The sequence below is a fragment of the Triticum aestivum genome, chromosome 5B, assembly GCF_018294505.1.
Source record: "Triticum aestivum cultivar Chinese Spring chromosome 5B, IWGSC CS RefSeq v2.1, whole genome shotgun sequence".
NCBI lineage: Eukaryota > Viridiplantae > Streptophyta > Magnoliopsida > Poales > Poaceae > Triticum > Triticum aestivum.
In genome coordinates this window covers 540,922,320-540,938,818 of record NC_057807.1, presented here as the reverse complement: position 1 = coordinate 540,938,818, position 16,499 = coordinate 540,922,320, and the positions used below count along the sequence as shown (strand labels likewise).

General features: G+C 47.9%; 1 protein-coding gene across 1 annotated transcript; it reads left to right on the top strand.

Annotated features, from left to right (window-relative positions):
* Window positions 1–8,257: 8,257 nt before the first annotated feature.
* Window positions 8,258–10,714, top strand: LOC123113048 (F-box/kelch-repeat protein At5g42350). The gene has a single exon (XM_044534156.1). The coding sequence runs from the start codon at window positions 8,560–8,562 to the stop codon at window positions 10,306–10,308; it is 1,749 nt and encodes a 582-aa protein (XP_044390091.1). The 5' UTR covers window positions 8,258–8,559; the 3' UTR covers window positions 10,309–10,714.
* The last annotated feature ends 5,785 nt before the right edge of the window (window positions 10,715–16,499 follow it).

Below are 16,499 nucleotides of genomic sequence, written 5' to 3'. Positions count from 1 at the left end.
TCCGATGGCTTCTTCCTATCATGCTTGTCCTTCTCAAGTTCTTTCGCCAAATCATCTCTGTTGACGCGAAGTCTCTCATGAAATCCTTTAGTATTTCTGGAGTTGCGTTCCAAACTTCTGGGTTTTCAACATCCTTGGCATGAGACATGCCCTACTGTCCTTCAGTTCTTGACGGATCTCCGGCATGTCGAGGTTTTGCTCCTCCAGCTTGGCTACTTCATCTTCTGGTTCCTGAGTTCTTCATGAAATACTTCCTTGTCAAATATAGCTTCCTCCATATCCATCTTAAACTTCTTGATGTAATACTCCAGATCCTGGTGATACACCAGCTAAGGTTAAAACTGCATCCTTTCCTGACAGATGCTCCATCAGCCTTCTACCATCCAATCCTACCATGCATCTGCATGCTTAACTTAGCCCGGTGATAATAGCATAGGCGAACGATAACATCATGAATGTCCATGTTTCTGCTCTTGTCATTTCCATGAGCTATCATTCCATAGTTGATATTTCCTGTCTTGGGGCTTTCTTGACAAAACCTTGAGTTCTAATGCTCCATGTTCAGGTCTTTCTCCGATACACCTTTATCTCGGGTATTGACAGCTTCATAGTCTGTCAAGTTCCATAAGGGTAGCCTTTCTAGGTCATACAAATATGGAAATTCTTTAAAGCCTTCAAATTCTCCTAGTCTTCGGAGTCTTCAACTGTTGCAGTTTCCATTATCATAAAGTATGGTAAAATCCTCTTCATTCCGTATGGTCTTAGTTGTACGATATCTGGTCCTTCTTGGAGTGGTCATCAGTCGAATCTTCGAGGGGTCAAAGAGGGAAAAGGGGTATGGTCTCACTAAAAGGGAATATTTGAATAAGCTTAGAAGAGAAGAGAGGTAAAAGATTCTTTTGAAAAGAAAGTTGTAGAAAAAAATCATTCCTATGGGCTTGCTAGTTTCTAGGGTCACATCCTACAGTCAACATGTGCTCTGATACCATCTTGTAGCGACCCGACCTCAGACGGTCAAGTCTCTGTGCTTACGTGTCATCCCTGGATCGGTATGCTGACACACACAGTACTCAAGGATTTATAACAGAGGTAAATCACATGTATAAAGTAACGTAAATACTATTACCTCAATCCAAAATAGTGGAAGCAACAAGGTTGTGGATTCCCATAAACACCAACGGCAAAGTTGAGTATAGGAAATCGTAACCCTAACGTATCACTTACTCGTCATAAGATCCTGCAACATGAGACGTTGCAGCCACAGAGGGTCAGTACATTGAATGTACTGGCAAATTCACACCATAGAGCAATGATGAATAAAGGCTATCACTACATGCATATTTGGCTGGTGGAAAAGCTCTATGGTTACAGTTTTGCGTAAAGCCAATTTTTCCCTACTGCAAAAAAATAAATTTATTTAACTATCATGGTGGTTGTTAAACATTGAGAATGGTTGACAGCATTCTCAATCCCAATTAAAAGTACTCATTAAAACCCAACAATATTAATTAAAGTAACATGATGAGATTCACAGGAAAATCAAGTACTAGATACTCAAGATGTCCATAACTGGGGACACAGCTAATCATGATTAGTTTGTACACTATGCAGAGGTTTGCGCACTTTTCCCACAAGACTCGATCGCCTCCGTTTGATTTCTCGCACTACATGATGTTTGAGAAATGGATGACCGAGACATAGTCTTTCGGAAGTGCTAGCACCTTACATGTGGGTAGACCGGTACACCTACTTTCCCCTACATCTGCTAGTCTACCCGTAAGAGTTCGCACAACTTAATCAACTATGCCAGAGCCCATAATGGCTTATAGTTGCACACGGAAGTTTCTAGTTTGAATAATCTCATGATCCCTTTGAGCCTGGGTGGCGGTCTGAAGAAATACAGGCAAGTCCTGGAAACCCAGGTGCCTAGACAGGCAAGTCCTGGAGTAACCAGGTGCCTCAATCCACCCATATGTGTGTTTAAGTTGCCACCTTAAATAAACCATTAATTAAAAATCTCACATCCGTCATGGAAATTCACTCACCCAATCCACGTCTACTAGCATAGCATGGCATAATAAGCAAACGTAGAAGTAACTCCCAAGGGTTTGAAAACAAAACAGGTAATACGTACTACCTCAACTACTTTCCCAAAACCCACAATTTAATTAGATCCTAATCATGCAATGTTTGAGGATTGATCTAATGCATAAAAACTGGGTAATAAGGGATATGATCAAAGTGTGAACTTGCCTGCAATGTTGATGAAGATGATTCGCACTCAATACTCTTGATGTTTCTACTCGTCACACTCCGGTCAATCTATCGTAAGCAATCAATAGTAACCACACATAAGCAATCAATCAAAAGATCGAAAAGAACGAAGAGAACAACTCGGAAAACATCAAAACCAAGAAAATAACTCTTGCAGCATAAAACAATTTCTAACAGCACCAAAATTATGTGAATTTGGCCTTATTAGAAAGTTTAGCTCATGAGCTTCGATTTGCAAAAAGAATCACTCAAAACGGAGTTATAAAACTCAAGTTATGATCAAACAAAGTTCAAAACTAATATGAACTAAACTCAACTTTTAAATTTTCAAAAACATGTTTAAGTTGTTTATCTGGATAGAGGGATCATAATGAAGAAGTGGGCGTTGGTTTCGTTGGATTTGGACTAACGAGTAAAAAGTTGTGAGCGCTTGAAAACAAGGGGCTAATCTGTAAATAATTATATTCACGGATAGGTCCCTGACGTAAAAACAAACAGAAAAGAAAAAAAACTAAAAGTGAATGTTCGTTTCCGATCGGTAACGAACGAAAACTGCTCGCCGATACTAACTAAACGGAAAGCGTTCGCTAAATAACAAAAACGAAACGGTTTATATAAGAAAAACCGATCTAGAGGATAAACCGACTAAATAAAATAAAACCGGGTGGTTTTATCGGCATTTACCGGCTCGGGCGAAATAAACCAGCGGCGGACTGATCCGGCCGGCGACGAACTCCAGCGCGGCGTTGGGACGGTGGCGGCGTCCGGCGAGTGCGGGCGACGACGAGGTGGTGCGGTGGCGAGGCGCGGCGACGGCGTCGTCTCGGTGGCGCGGTGGAGCAAGGCGGCAGCGGCGGATCTCGCCGACGGCGGCGGCAGGCGAGACGCGGCGGCGCGGCGAGATGCGGGAGAGGCGGCGCCGCGATCAGAGGGAGAAGGGCCCGGGGCGGCGCCTTTTATGGGGAGGGGCAAGGAGGTGGCGTGGGGAAGAGGGCAGGAGGAGGCCGGGCGGTGCACGGCGTCCCTGGCGGCACGGCGGCGTGCCCGAGCGGGACTCCAGCTCGGGAAGGAGAGGGGCGGCGCTGCTGGGCGGGGTCGTGACCTGGCCCGGTTTGGCTGGGCCCGCCCAGTCGGCGGAGAGTATATTTAAAAAAAACATTTTCCAAAAATCAATAAATAGAAATAAACCACCAAAATAAAAACATACTATAGACATATTATATATCAAAATTTTCAGAAAAAGATTTTCTACAATCTGAACATTTTTCTAGAGTCAAATAAAATCCACACAAATTTAGATAAATCAAACACTGCTGCTGCTCTAATAAAATCCAACGAAAATCATTTTAAAAATACCAAAATGATTCTAATTTATTTATCTCCAATTTTCTATTGTAGGGAATCATGTTACGCTATTTTCCATATATTTTATTTTTGGAGAAAAATAATTTGAATAAATCTCAAATAACTCCAAATTGAAAAATAAATTCAAAAGAACTTTGAATTTATTTCTTTGAAACTCCCAACTCATATTTCATATGTTTTGAAGAATTCATTTTATCTTCGCTCGTGAAAATCATTGAGTTGCACAAAGTTTCTGGGTTGGAAATATTTTCCAAATGAAATTCAAATATTTTCAACACCCCTTGTCATTTAAATAAATGGAAGAAGTCATGTCATCTTCTCTCCAGGGTTTTGTGATGAAAAGAATTTGAATTCACGGAGGTCATAAAATGCAAAATGAAAGTTTGGGAAAGTCCTTTTATCCCCTCTCATTTAACTTTCAAAAAGTTTCAAATTTCAATCAATCACACAACAATCAAACAATCAATCAAAACAATCTATTTGTTTATAACATTTCAAAATTTAGAACTTTGGGATGTTACAGCTCGCGATCTACAAGGGTATATAGATGCACTCCCCTCTCTCTCGTTGCTAGTCTCTCCATATATTGATCTTGGTGATGCGTAGAATTTTTTTGAATTTCTGCTACGTTCCCCAACAACCATAACCATATTATGGTAATCGCCAATCATAGGATTAGGAGGCAATCCAATGGTGCAGGGGACCTCGTCGTGTGTGGATCGTTTGTCTTTTTTAGAAATGGAGGAGGATCCCCGGCCTCTGCATCTGGACGACGCATGTAGCCACTTTATTAATTATTCACATAAGACCATACAAAGTCATACAACAGTAAGACTAAAGCCACCGTCTAGGCAACATTTGTCGCTACTCCTATCCAGTTGATGTAGGGATGCTGATAGTCTGGGCCTAATACCAAACATATCTCGCAACCAAACCTAACATCTATGACCTGAGGTCCCAACCAGGATGTCTGCCGGGTATGGGGCACCCACCAGTCCGGCGCACTCCTCAACCAGGACGCCTGCCGGGTATGAGGCCGCCGCAGCCACCTGCCACCAATCCATCTTCAGAGTTGTACGGTTGCATCTACCATGCCAGGTCTCTCTGTCATCAACGCCACCACGACGCCACACAGCGTTGTCCTCCTGCACGAGTCCATCCTCGCACATCGGACGCCGAATATGCACTGCGTCACGCCGTCGAGATCCGTCGCCATCAATGTGTAGGATGAAGCACCGCTCCACCAAATATGCGGTTCGCTGGTCCCTCGAGCCCGTGCACACCTCCAAGAACGACGCCCCAAGGGGGGAACGACATAAGAACGCCGCCATCTTCCGATCAACTGATCTAGGATTTCCCCCGAAGGTAACAGACAATGACCTTGAAACTCTCCTCGGTGATGCCTTCAAGAAGGGAATGTCGCAAAATAATGCCGCCACCGCCGGCTTTGGCGGTAAGCCGAAAGCAAGTTTTCACCCTGATCTGTTCAAATGACCTTCATGAAGCATCTCGTGCACAGATCGCCGCCATCTTTGCCGAGGACTAGATGATGGATCCAGGCCGCCGCCGCCTGACCGGCCACGGCACCACCACGGTGCCTAAGCCGGCGTCGTCAGGCCCACCATGCCCGTCTGTAGACGCCCTCCAGATCCGCTGGCCCGCGGACGAGGCCCTCGATCTGGGCCGCCGCCACAGGTGCTCCTCAACCGCGGGGAGAACGCGCCTGCGCTGTCGTTGCCGTCACACTCGCCGCCGGGCGCCCCACTGCTCCTTGCCGCCGGTGCACCGCCGATCCATGAGCCGCCGCCGACGACAGGAGATCGCCACCACCGCGTGAGGGGGAGGGCCCCGCCGCTACCGTCACTGGCCAGGCAACGCCGGCGTGGCCTCGGGCGGCGGCAGGACGGGGGAGAGAGGAGCGGAGGCCTAAGGCCGGCGGCGGTAGATCGCCCCCCGTATCGCCAGGGGCTGGCGACGCGGGGGTAGGAATCCTTGTGTGAATTCATCGTGTGCATTGCGCTGCTAAGGGGGTGTAGATGTTATGGATGCATGAGAGATGCTATAGACAGTAGATGTTGTTTGGTAGACTGCATTTGAGTTGAATTATGTGAACTTTTTTCTTCCAATAAAAGATGCTTTTAATGAGATTGGATTAAACCTGAAGCAATCAGACTGCAGGTACTAATTAGATATACGAATCACTGCAGTAATAACCAGAACCTTACATGTTGTCAACTATCATCCTAGAGAAATCACAGATGAATCGAGAACATCTCGCGACAGCAAATCACAAACTATACAGAACAAGGCTACGGTATGAGCTTACAGGTAGTCATCAAAATCAAATACGAAAAAGACATGCATCTGCGCATAGATGAATCAGCGGCTAGATCTACTGAAAATATAAGGCCCTTCCCAGTGCTCCACCGTGGACAGGTGCTAAGCATGCCACATAAGCAAAAAAGTGACATGGCACAACATTTAAGGAGGGGAGAGAGTACTTTGGTGACCCCAGGAAGAACCAATGCCAAGCGCGAAAACCTAGGCAAACCACTTAAATGAAATAATTTGGCCAATGCATGAAAGACTTTAGGTGCTAACTCATTAAATAAAGTGTGCTTAGCAACAACAAGCTAAGCACCTATGCATTGGGGACTTGAGTTGCTAAGGTATTTAATGCACTTAGCACCTCATCTAAGCACCTTTGCATTGGGAGTGGTCTAAACTACGGACAAAATCGACCAGGCCGGTGGAGGCATCGATCTCGTCCGCAGGGCTGGGTGTGCGCGGCTATGGCGAAGTTTGGGGGCGTTAAGGCGCCGCCGCGCCGGTGGAGCCCGGCGAGTCGAGGCGGGGAAGCGAGCCCCCAGCGTGGCCGTGGAGGAGCGCCGGCGACGGAGCTCGGACCGATGGCGGGCGAGAGAGCTCCGACCAGCTGCGCCGCCGGGGGCTCAGACGGCAACGGCGGCGGGTTGGTGTGCGGATGCGTGGGAGAGAGAAATAGGATTGCGTTCGACGTGCGGATGGCCAGCCTCCCGGATACGCCCGATTTCTACGTTCCCCTCAGCCTGGCTGAGCGGGCTCCTTTTGCATCGACCGGGCCAAGCTGAGGAGGCCGCGCAGGGAACCAATCACACTGAAATTTGCACGGCGGGTGCGAGCCAGGTGCGAGGCAGTCATCCAAACACGCCCTAAAAATACCGGTTGATGCAAGTAGTAAAAAGTACACCTGCCTGCACGGCCGAACCCCATGCATGTCTGAGCTCATCGACGAAAGGAAAAAGTCTAAAACAAACTTTGAACTTGCAGGCCTTAGCTAAATCGAACCCCAAACTTTCCATCCTCGAAATCAGCACACCCAACTTTTGAATCCCGGTCTATTTTGAACCCTGCATCTGATTGGCACCTGGAAAATAAATAATTTCTAAATTAAATTATCTGTTTCTCTCACTGACAAAAGAGGCCCACCTGTCATCTTCCACCTCCGTTCGCGAGCACGCCCGCGTCTAGAGCAACAAAAGCCACGACGGTGCCCCCTCCAATCTCAAGCACCATCGACGGCACCCACCCGCATCTAGAGAAGCAGCAGCCATGGCGACAGTCTTCCCATCCTCGGCACCACCGGCGGCACCCACTCGCGTCTAGAGAAGCAGCATCCATGGCGACGGCCCTCCCATCCCCAGCACCATCGGCGATGCACGCACGCGTCCAGCGCAACAACAGCCACGACAGGTCCCCCTCGAATCATGAGCACACTGGTGACGCACGCCCACGTCCAGAGAACCAGCAGCCACGTCGGTAGTCCTCCCATCCCCAGCACCACCCCGGGATGCCTAGTCTAAGAGTTCGCGACGAGCCGGAGCTCGCCAGCGAAGCATGGGACGCTCCCTGCTCGACAAGCTCGCCATGGCGGCCTCGAGCTCGTCCCACAAGCGGGGACGCTCCCTGCTCGACGAGCTCGACATGGCGGCCTCAAGCTCGGCCCGCAAGCGGGGGCGTTCTCTGCTTGGAGCCTGGCCATGGCGGCCTCGAGCTTGACCCATCCCAGCTCGCTGATCTTGGCTGCGAGCCCGACGGCTGCCCTTGTGCTCCTGCATCTCCTCGAACACGGCAGAACAGTAGAGAACACCGGCCGTACTATGTGCTAGCTAGCTGATTTAGTTGAGGGATTGGGAAACACCGGCCGCACTGTGTGCTAGCTTGCAGCTCCTTGTGTGCTAGCTTGACCATTTAATTCAGAGATTAGGGAATTTGAGAGACAGAGGAGGACGGATATGACCGGTAGGGTCACACTGTCAGTGAGACTAGACTGTAATCCATGTCAGGATTGTTGATTTCCCAGTGCGCCAAACAGATGCAGGGTTCAAAATAGGCCGGGATTCCAAAGTTGAGTGTGTTGATTTTAGGGATTGGAATTTTGGGGTTTGATTTAGCTAAGCCATATGAGTTCAAGGTTTGGTTTGGACTTTTTCCTCGACGAAACCATCGTCACCCGGTCACCACGACTCGCTCCCGGACACGGGCTACACGCCGGCAGCACCGCAGCAGTAGAGCCCGCGGCGCCATCCGGAAAAGGCCCCGTGAATCCCGCCGACGCGCGCGTTTCCATTCCCACCCCACCGCCACCGGTAACCGAGCCGTTCCTGCCCCTGCGTAACCGAGCCCCACCGCACTTTCCCCAACCCCCACTCCAACTAACCGTCCCCACTCCCCTCTCGTCTCCCCGACGACATAATCCTCCAATCCAAGAACCAATCCCTCACCACACCGGGCGGGGGCCGCCGCGACGCGACGCCATGCTCTCCATCCCCTCGCTCGCCAGGGCCCTCGTCGCGCTCCTCCGCGGCGTCCTCCTCCACCTCCGCGCGCCCGCCTCCGCCCACCACCGCCTCTTCTTCTGATCCACCTACCTACCTATCCATGTCTGGAGCGGCCGCGCTGCGGAGATCCGGCAGCAACAGCCTCTCCGCCCTGCTGCGCGCCGAGGACGACGACCCCGGCGCCCTGGCCGCCACCAAGCGGCGTGACGGAGGGGGGCGCCGAGGGAGGTCCGGCGGGAGGAGGAGCTGCCTCCGCCTGCCCCTCGGCGGCGCCGGCGGGTGCCGCGTCTGCGCCTGCGACGAGGTCGACCCCGCCCCGCGCCGGCGCGCGCCAGCGGACGGGGACGGGGACGGCGAGGCGGAGGCGGGCGGGGAGGAGCAGCGCGTCCCCGCCGCGCTCCAGTGCTTCTCGTGGAAGAAGGGCCCCGCGGCCGTCGCGCGCATCGGCCGGGCATTGCGGGTCGAGGATGATGCGGTGGCGGAGGATGCGGCGCCGTCCCTCACGGCGCTCCCGGACGACGTGCTGGAGATGGTGCTCAGCCGCCTGCCGCTGGCCTCGCTCCTTGCCGCGCGCTGCGTCTGCAGGCGGTGGAGGGACCTCACGGTCGCGCCGCAGCTGCTGCGGCTGCGCCGAGAGGGGCCGCGCGCGGCCACGACGCCGTGGCTTTTCCTGTTCGGGGTCGAGGCGGACGGTGGCTGGGGCGCGTCCGCTGCCGCCACGGCCGTGCACGCGCTCGACGTGGCCGCGCACCGGTGGCGCCGGGTCGGGGCGGCCCCGCTCAAAGGTAGGTTCTTGTTCTCCGTCGCCGGCGTCGGGGACGAGCTCTACGCTGTTGGCGGCCGCTCCGGGGGGTCGAGTGCTGGCTCCGTCAAGACCAAGACCCACAAGGGAGTTATGGTGTTCAGCCCTCTCACCGGCGCATGGCGGAAGACCTCCCCGATGCGGGCGGCGCGGTCACGGCCGGTGCTGGGGGTGTTCGTGATGTCTGCCAGTCGCAGCATTGTCCACGCCCGCGCTGAGAAGCATGTCCGGCGTGCCAACGCCGGCGCCAAGTTCCGGCTGGGAGGCACCTCCGCCGTGTACGAGGACCCGCACCGGCTCTCGCTCCGGCGGCTCCGTCTCAGGGATGTACTGAACGAGGACACTGATTCCACTGTCCCAGCTCACGGTCACGGCAAGGCTTCCAGGCAACAGAAGCAGCCAGCTCAGGCAAGGCAAGCTCTCATCGCTGTGGGTGGCCGAGGGCCATGGGACGAGCCCCTCGTGTCCGGCGAGATATACGATCCGGTGACCGACAAATGGGTCGAGATCGCTGGGTTCCCCACCGACGTCGGCTTGGCATGTTCCGGTGCCGTCTGCGGCGACATGTTCTACGTCTACTGCGAGTCCGACACGGTCGTCGCCTACCATCTCGACGCCTGCTCATGGTCCGTCGTCCAGACGTCCCGGCCACCGCCGCGGCTCCGAGACTACACGCCGGCGCTGGTCTGCTGCGCGTCCCGGCTGTTCATGCTCTGCGTCTCATGGTGTGACCCGGCGAACCGCAGAGACAAGGTGGTGCGGAAGGTGTTCGAGCTGAACCTCGGCTCGACACCGCTGCTCCACTGGACTGAGGCGTCCGCGCACCCCGACGCGCCCATGGATTCCAACGCGGTGTTCGCCGCCGGCCAGGACAGGATCTACGCCGTGGAGATGTTCAGGATCTTCGGCAAGGTCCTGGACTTCGCGACGGCGTGCCGGGTCTCCGGCGGCGAGCAGAGCTGGAGCCGCATCGCCCGGGAGAACGCGGCGGCGGAGGCCGACGCCATGTCCTGCCGGCTGAAGTCCATGGCCGTGCTGCTCCTCTGAAGGTCGCCGGTGCCTACTCCGTTTTCCTTTTCCACTTACACTGATGATTTGTTTGTTGCTTCCACGAGCTGGTTGATGTGCAGCTCGGTACAGCCATTCCATTGCATTGCCAGAAGATTGCCTGCAGCAATTGCTGTGATTGTTCATGCTGAGTTTGTTCGACATGTTTTATAAAAGATGATTATACGATCTTATTATGATATGATACCAACCACAATCAGACTCACTTTGTAGCAAGCTTGGTCAATCTACATATGATTGTTCAGACAGCAAAGAGAAAGGGCATGTGACTGTACATGCATACACTCTACACTTTTCTTAATGTAATGTTAATGTAAGTTGGTTGCCAAATCACTCTCAATGGCAGTAGGACTATCACAACAATCCTGCGTGGATGATTAAGATTTGTCATCATTTGTATTAGTTCATGGCTCCATGCGGTTGGTACAGGCAGCTCCAGCCAAGGCCGTGGGTCTCTTTTAAACTGTGGTGATGTGCAAGTGCCATGATCCAAAAATTGGCATGTATTCCATATTTTATGAAATAAAGGGAGAGAGATGAGGACAGATCTGTAACCCGCGCAAAATTGTACTCTATCACAGATCTGGACAGTACTAGTCTACCCAATTGTATAGTGTTTTTGTACTTTTGTTCTGAAGAGCCATTGCGTTAGTTTACCTCTGAGAAGGGATGAAATTGGAATCTTTATCATTCTAGTTGGTGAGCGGTCACCTCTTCCGCTTAACATCTTGCGGTGAATGTCATACCAGTTGAGAATTCATTGCCTAAAAGAAGGAACAGTTGAGAATTAAGACCAGTTCTATCCGTATTTTATCTAGAACTGATACTGACCACTCAATATTATTGTTGCTTTTAGAGGAGATAGTAATCACTAGTAGGACCAAGAGCATCTGTTGTTACCTTATCATGAACCAGAGCATCATTTTTCGCCGAAAAAGAAAAGAAACCCAATCCAAAGTATCATCATATCATCAGCTTGCATTGCAGCAGTGGTCACCTTTTCAAAAAGAAAAGAGAAAAGGATCAGCTTGCAGAAACATGCCATGGAAAAGATTAACAGCTAGTGCTGCCACTAACAAAGATCTGTTGGCACCATCTAGCCAGCAGCCCTAGTCAATTAGCCAATAATGATGGAGATGTGATGTGCTTGCGGTGGTGCCGGCCGGTGGCAACCTCTTGGGCCGGCGCTTAACTGCCAGAGCTCAACCACACACGCATGAATGGATGGGCTGGCAACTCCCCTTTACTACTGGCATATCATAGCATAGCGTCCAGGGTACTGCTGAACACAACATGTGAGGATCATGATCAGGGTTGGTTCATGAATACGATCATGGATTCATGGATCCCATCATCTTGCAGGCAAAGAGAATTCTACTGACAGAAGACGCGAGTATACACCGCTGTCTGTCTTGGATGAGTTCATAATCATTTTGGCAGCTGACTCCTACTCCCTGTCATGATCATGGTGCAGTCAAAACTGTTGTCCAGGTAAAAGTACAAGAAGAGAAAATGGTGTAATGAGTAGTGACAGTTTCAGTACCCAGAAAGGATGATAGCAACAGTTTTGTTCCTTGCAGGTGGTTAGCAGTCAGGATGAGCTTCCCTGGTCCATGTCAATCTGATGAACAGACTGTTTCCGAACTTTTAGCTCCCCTGCTATGTCGTTGGTGAGGCATCACAGCCATGGCAGCGGCTCCCGAGCGCTGCCGATGTGATGCTGCCCACCTAACAGTCTCTGCACAAGGCCTGAAACTGAAAGTCTGAAACAGTATGTGATTTCTGAGCAGGACTACTGAAGTATTTGTGTGCAGATAGATCCAAGATCCCTGGCATTTTGTTCAACCCGCATTTTGGTCAGGATCATTTCAAGTGCACTGCTTTCTTCTTCAGAAACAAAAGATTGTGCCTTCGGACCTAGCTGAATTGTCTCTCTCCTACGATATGATCCTATCACGCAGACTACTGTTGTGATCAACAGACTATTGGCTTCTTTGGAGATTCCCCTTCTACTCGTGGATTTCAAACAATGTTTTATGGGAAGTTCTTCATTTTAATGAAGTTGCTGCCACCATTTATTTTCCCAGTCAGGCCCTTGACAGTGTAAATAGGTGTGATGTTGACATCCGCAAGGGGCTAATTTCCAGTGCTCCATTGTGTACTTCTCTCTACAGGTCTACGTGTACCTATGCACAAGCTTACTGAAAGAAAACGGATGGCATAATCTTCAATTCTACTTTCTTTTTTGTTAATACAACTCTAACATCTTTAAACTTGTATCCTGGGTAGCTTTCCGGTGGTTCATATCAACTCTGAAGTTAAAGGAGCGCCTAGAAAAGGTAGAGCATATGGTAAAAGAAACTGAACAAGTTAGGATAAATGTCATGGCATTGTACGTGTATATTTCATTTGGAAGATGAGCATTCAACCTTTTAACCACTTGACAAAAAAGCATTGAGATTTCTAACATAGAAATGGTAGCGGTTTGTCATAAAAAATGTTTCTAAACTTTGTTCATGAATCCCATCTTGCAGTTGTTCAACTAGGCAAAGATAATTCCGGTAAGAAAAGACACAAATGTATTCATGAGTTAATAATGATATTGGCAGCTGACTCCCTTCTTGTCATGATCATCATGGTGCAGTCAAACTAATGGCCAAGTAAAAGAGAGAAAATTGGTGTAATGAGTAGGGACAGTTCAATCTCTAGAAAGGATGATAAGTACAGTTTGGCTCCTTAGAGCATCTCTAGCAGACCCCGCATAAGTGGTCAAACCCGTAAAAATTTTGCGTTTTAAAGTTTGGGCGAAAAAAGTATCCAGAACAGAAACCGTAAAAGTAGTCCAACCCGTAAAATTTTTAAGGGCCACTGCAAATGCACACCCGAAACCCTTATCTTTGGAGGTTGGAGGGCCGAATATAGGGGGCCTCGTATACCGGTCAAACCTCGTCAGAGCAGACACGCCGCCGCGGAGTTTGCCGGAATCCGCCCTAAACCCGCCGGAATTCATCACCGCACATCAGAAAAGGCCGCTAGACGCTGCAATCGATCGCCGCCAGTTCGAATTGGACGAGCTCGACATTGTCATGTCCTCCCATGACCTCAGCCTGGCCGCCGGAATCCTCTCGACGCGGCAGGCAAAGGGGCACGGCTCGCCTGGCAATAGAGCAAGGCGCGGACGACGAAGGCGACGGGGCGTGGCCGGCAAGGCTGGGCGCGGACGACGGAGGTGATGGGGCGTGGCCGGCGAGGCTGGGCGCGACTGGCGCGGTGATGGGGCGCGACCTGTAGGGACGGGGCGCGACCGATGGGCGATGGGGCGCGGCCGACGGGCGACGGGGCATGGCCTGCGGGCGACGGGGCGCGACCGACGGGGTTGGGCGCGGCCGGCTGGAGGAAGGGGCGGCAACGGCCGGACTGGAGGAAGGAGCTCTTTATTCTAGTTTTACAGTTTGTTTTACAGTATCTGTTCGGTCGCGCTAGTTTTCGACCCGCAAACGCGATCTTTGTGAAACTGCAAACGCGTTTTGCGAGTCAAGTTTTGGCGGGGTCTGCTAGAGTTGCTCTTACAGGTGGTTAGCACTCAGGGTGATCTCTTGTGGTCCATGTCAATCTGATGAACATACTGCTTTCGAGGTATTAGTTATTGGTGTGACATCATGCCACTTACCTAACGGCCTGAACAGAACCGATTAGCAAACTAATGGGCAAATGATAAGTTGTGCTTTGTAGTAATTTTTCATATATGTGAATGCACCTTGACTAAAGTCTGAAAACATTGTATGTGCAGTTGAAAATTCAAATGAGCCTATATGTGCTCTCACTCTGATATGCTTCTTTTTTTAACATGGCTTATTTTCAGGTTTCAAAAGAAGTTGCTCAGATACGGATATTAGCCTTTAGCAGCCCATGTGCAACATTATCGGATCACTCCTGAATATATTGCTTCACACGTCCTTAATGTTTTCTTCTTTTTGTGCAACCAACATATACACAAAAACCAAATGATAGGACAAATGATCAATTACGACATATATCTCATTTGAGCTTCCACGCTGGCAACGTTATCCGATCACTCCTAAATAATTTCTTAAATCATTTTTGCAGTTTTTTCCTGATAGAACAACCTATGGAATGATCGCCTCCTCCATAGGGTCTCCGATCGTGAACTCTGGCGACATGTCACTGGGTCAATCTTCCGTTACACCGGAAGAGACACACCCGAGCGCCGTGTTGACACTGTCAGACTCCATAACTGCTAACGTGGGCCTAGTAGAGTAACAAGGCGTGTGGGAGAGGCAAAGCTAGGGACAATGAATCTGATCTGTGGGCAAAAAGAAGCAGAGGCTTTTATAACAAACTATTTGGTCTCGGTTTTATTACTTAATAATTCTTTCAACTCTAAAAGGAGCATGTGCATGCTTTTTTAGATTTAATTATGTCATCATAATAAGTTTGTGTAATATACTAAAAAGATAAATATAAACAAAATAATTCATTTGACAAATATAATCTTTTTAAAAACACAAGTAATTTAATTTATAATTTTTAATACAAGGCAAACCAAGTTACAAATAACAACTTTCGCTTATTTATACTAATTTATTTTACCTTTCGTAATTTGTACCTTATTATGTCAAGGTAATATATTAACTCATGTATTTCCGTCATGCTTATCATAATTAACCAAATTACAATGCTGCTGAATACTCATATATATTGTTTTTGTATTGTAATTCTCATGTGTGTCATTTTTGATACATTTTAGGTAAATACAAATGTGTTCAATTTAAGTTTCACCCATTGCTAAAAAATCATTCATTCAATTATATCATTCGCAAATACAAGAAAAGTTATTGTAATCCTTCATGGGTCAACAGACGTGTTATTGTTTATTTGTATATGTTTGCACCAACTTTAGTGTTCATGTTAAATACTTGTAGCATTAGTTTTCACATTCTATTAAAAACTTAAAACTCCTTCACTGTTAAATACGAATTAAAAAACATTATAAAATATCTAATTGTAGAAACTTCCTTGCAATGCAAGGCGATCTTTGTACATGTTGGTTCCTTTCTTCCATTTTATCGGTAAAGGACATGTTTAAAAAATGTGGATCTAATACTTAGAGGGTTGCAAATGCCTAATTTAATGTTAGTTTAATATATAGTATTGTTTTTTTTGTGAGGGAATATATAGTATTGTTGGCATAATAATGTGGGGTGGCATTCAATACTATAAAGACGAAACATGAGGTTTAATTCAATGGTGATGTGCACTTTGAGCATTAAATTAACTACTCCATTTTACATTGTATAGATGTTGTGTCAATTAATTTGGATCCGAGGAAGTAACATTTCATATTGTGAGAAATATTCTAAACACTTGAGATTTTGATAATCGTACATACTACCAAACTATATAATCTATGAGATACATACATCTATATTTACCTGTGAAGAAACAACTAAAAAAAATTACACATATTTATTGTGCATAATTTCGTCAATTTGATGTATGCCATTATGCCAATATTAAAAATACCATTTAATTTTATAGTAATGCTGGAATTCAAGGTTTTTTTATTTTACTCCCTCTGTTATATGGTGCATTAATTTTTAAAAGTCAAACTTCAATGTTTGACCAAATTAGCATAAGTAGATCCATCATTAAATTCATTATAGTTTGTTTACTCAGTAATGGTTTCATAAAAATTGGTAACATTTTTTATTTACGTAAATATTTTATAAAATATTGTAGTGTAAAATTCATAAATTTCATTTCGTGTTCTTTCTTCTAATACATTACATCTGGAGAATTTGTGTTAATTATAATTAGTACTAAATTTTTTAATTAGTACTACCTCCGTCCTGGTTTATTAGTCCCTTTAGTATTTTGTGCAAAACTTTGACCTTAGATTTAACTAAAAAATGTTAATGCATGTAACCAAAAATAATATCTCTTAAAACTATGTTCAAATACGAATCCAGGGATATAATTTCTGCTAACATGCATTATTATTTACTTAGTTAAATATATGATCAAAGTTTGGCACAAAATACTATGGGGACCAATAACCAGGACGGAGATAGTAATGGTTAAAAACTAATTAAAATTAAAATTAAAGAGGCTAGTAGTGCTTTTGAAATGGTGAGAGAGAAAAACACTAA

Coding starts and splice junctions, on each gene's coding strand:
- LOC123113048 (XM_044534156.1), top strand. CDS start 8,560: ATGTCTGGAGCGGCCGCGCTGCGGAGATCCGGCAGCAACAGCCTCTCC.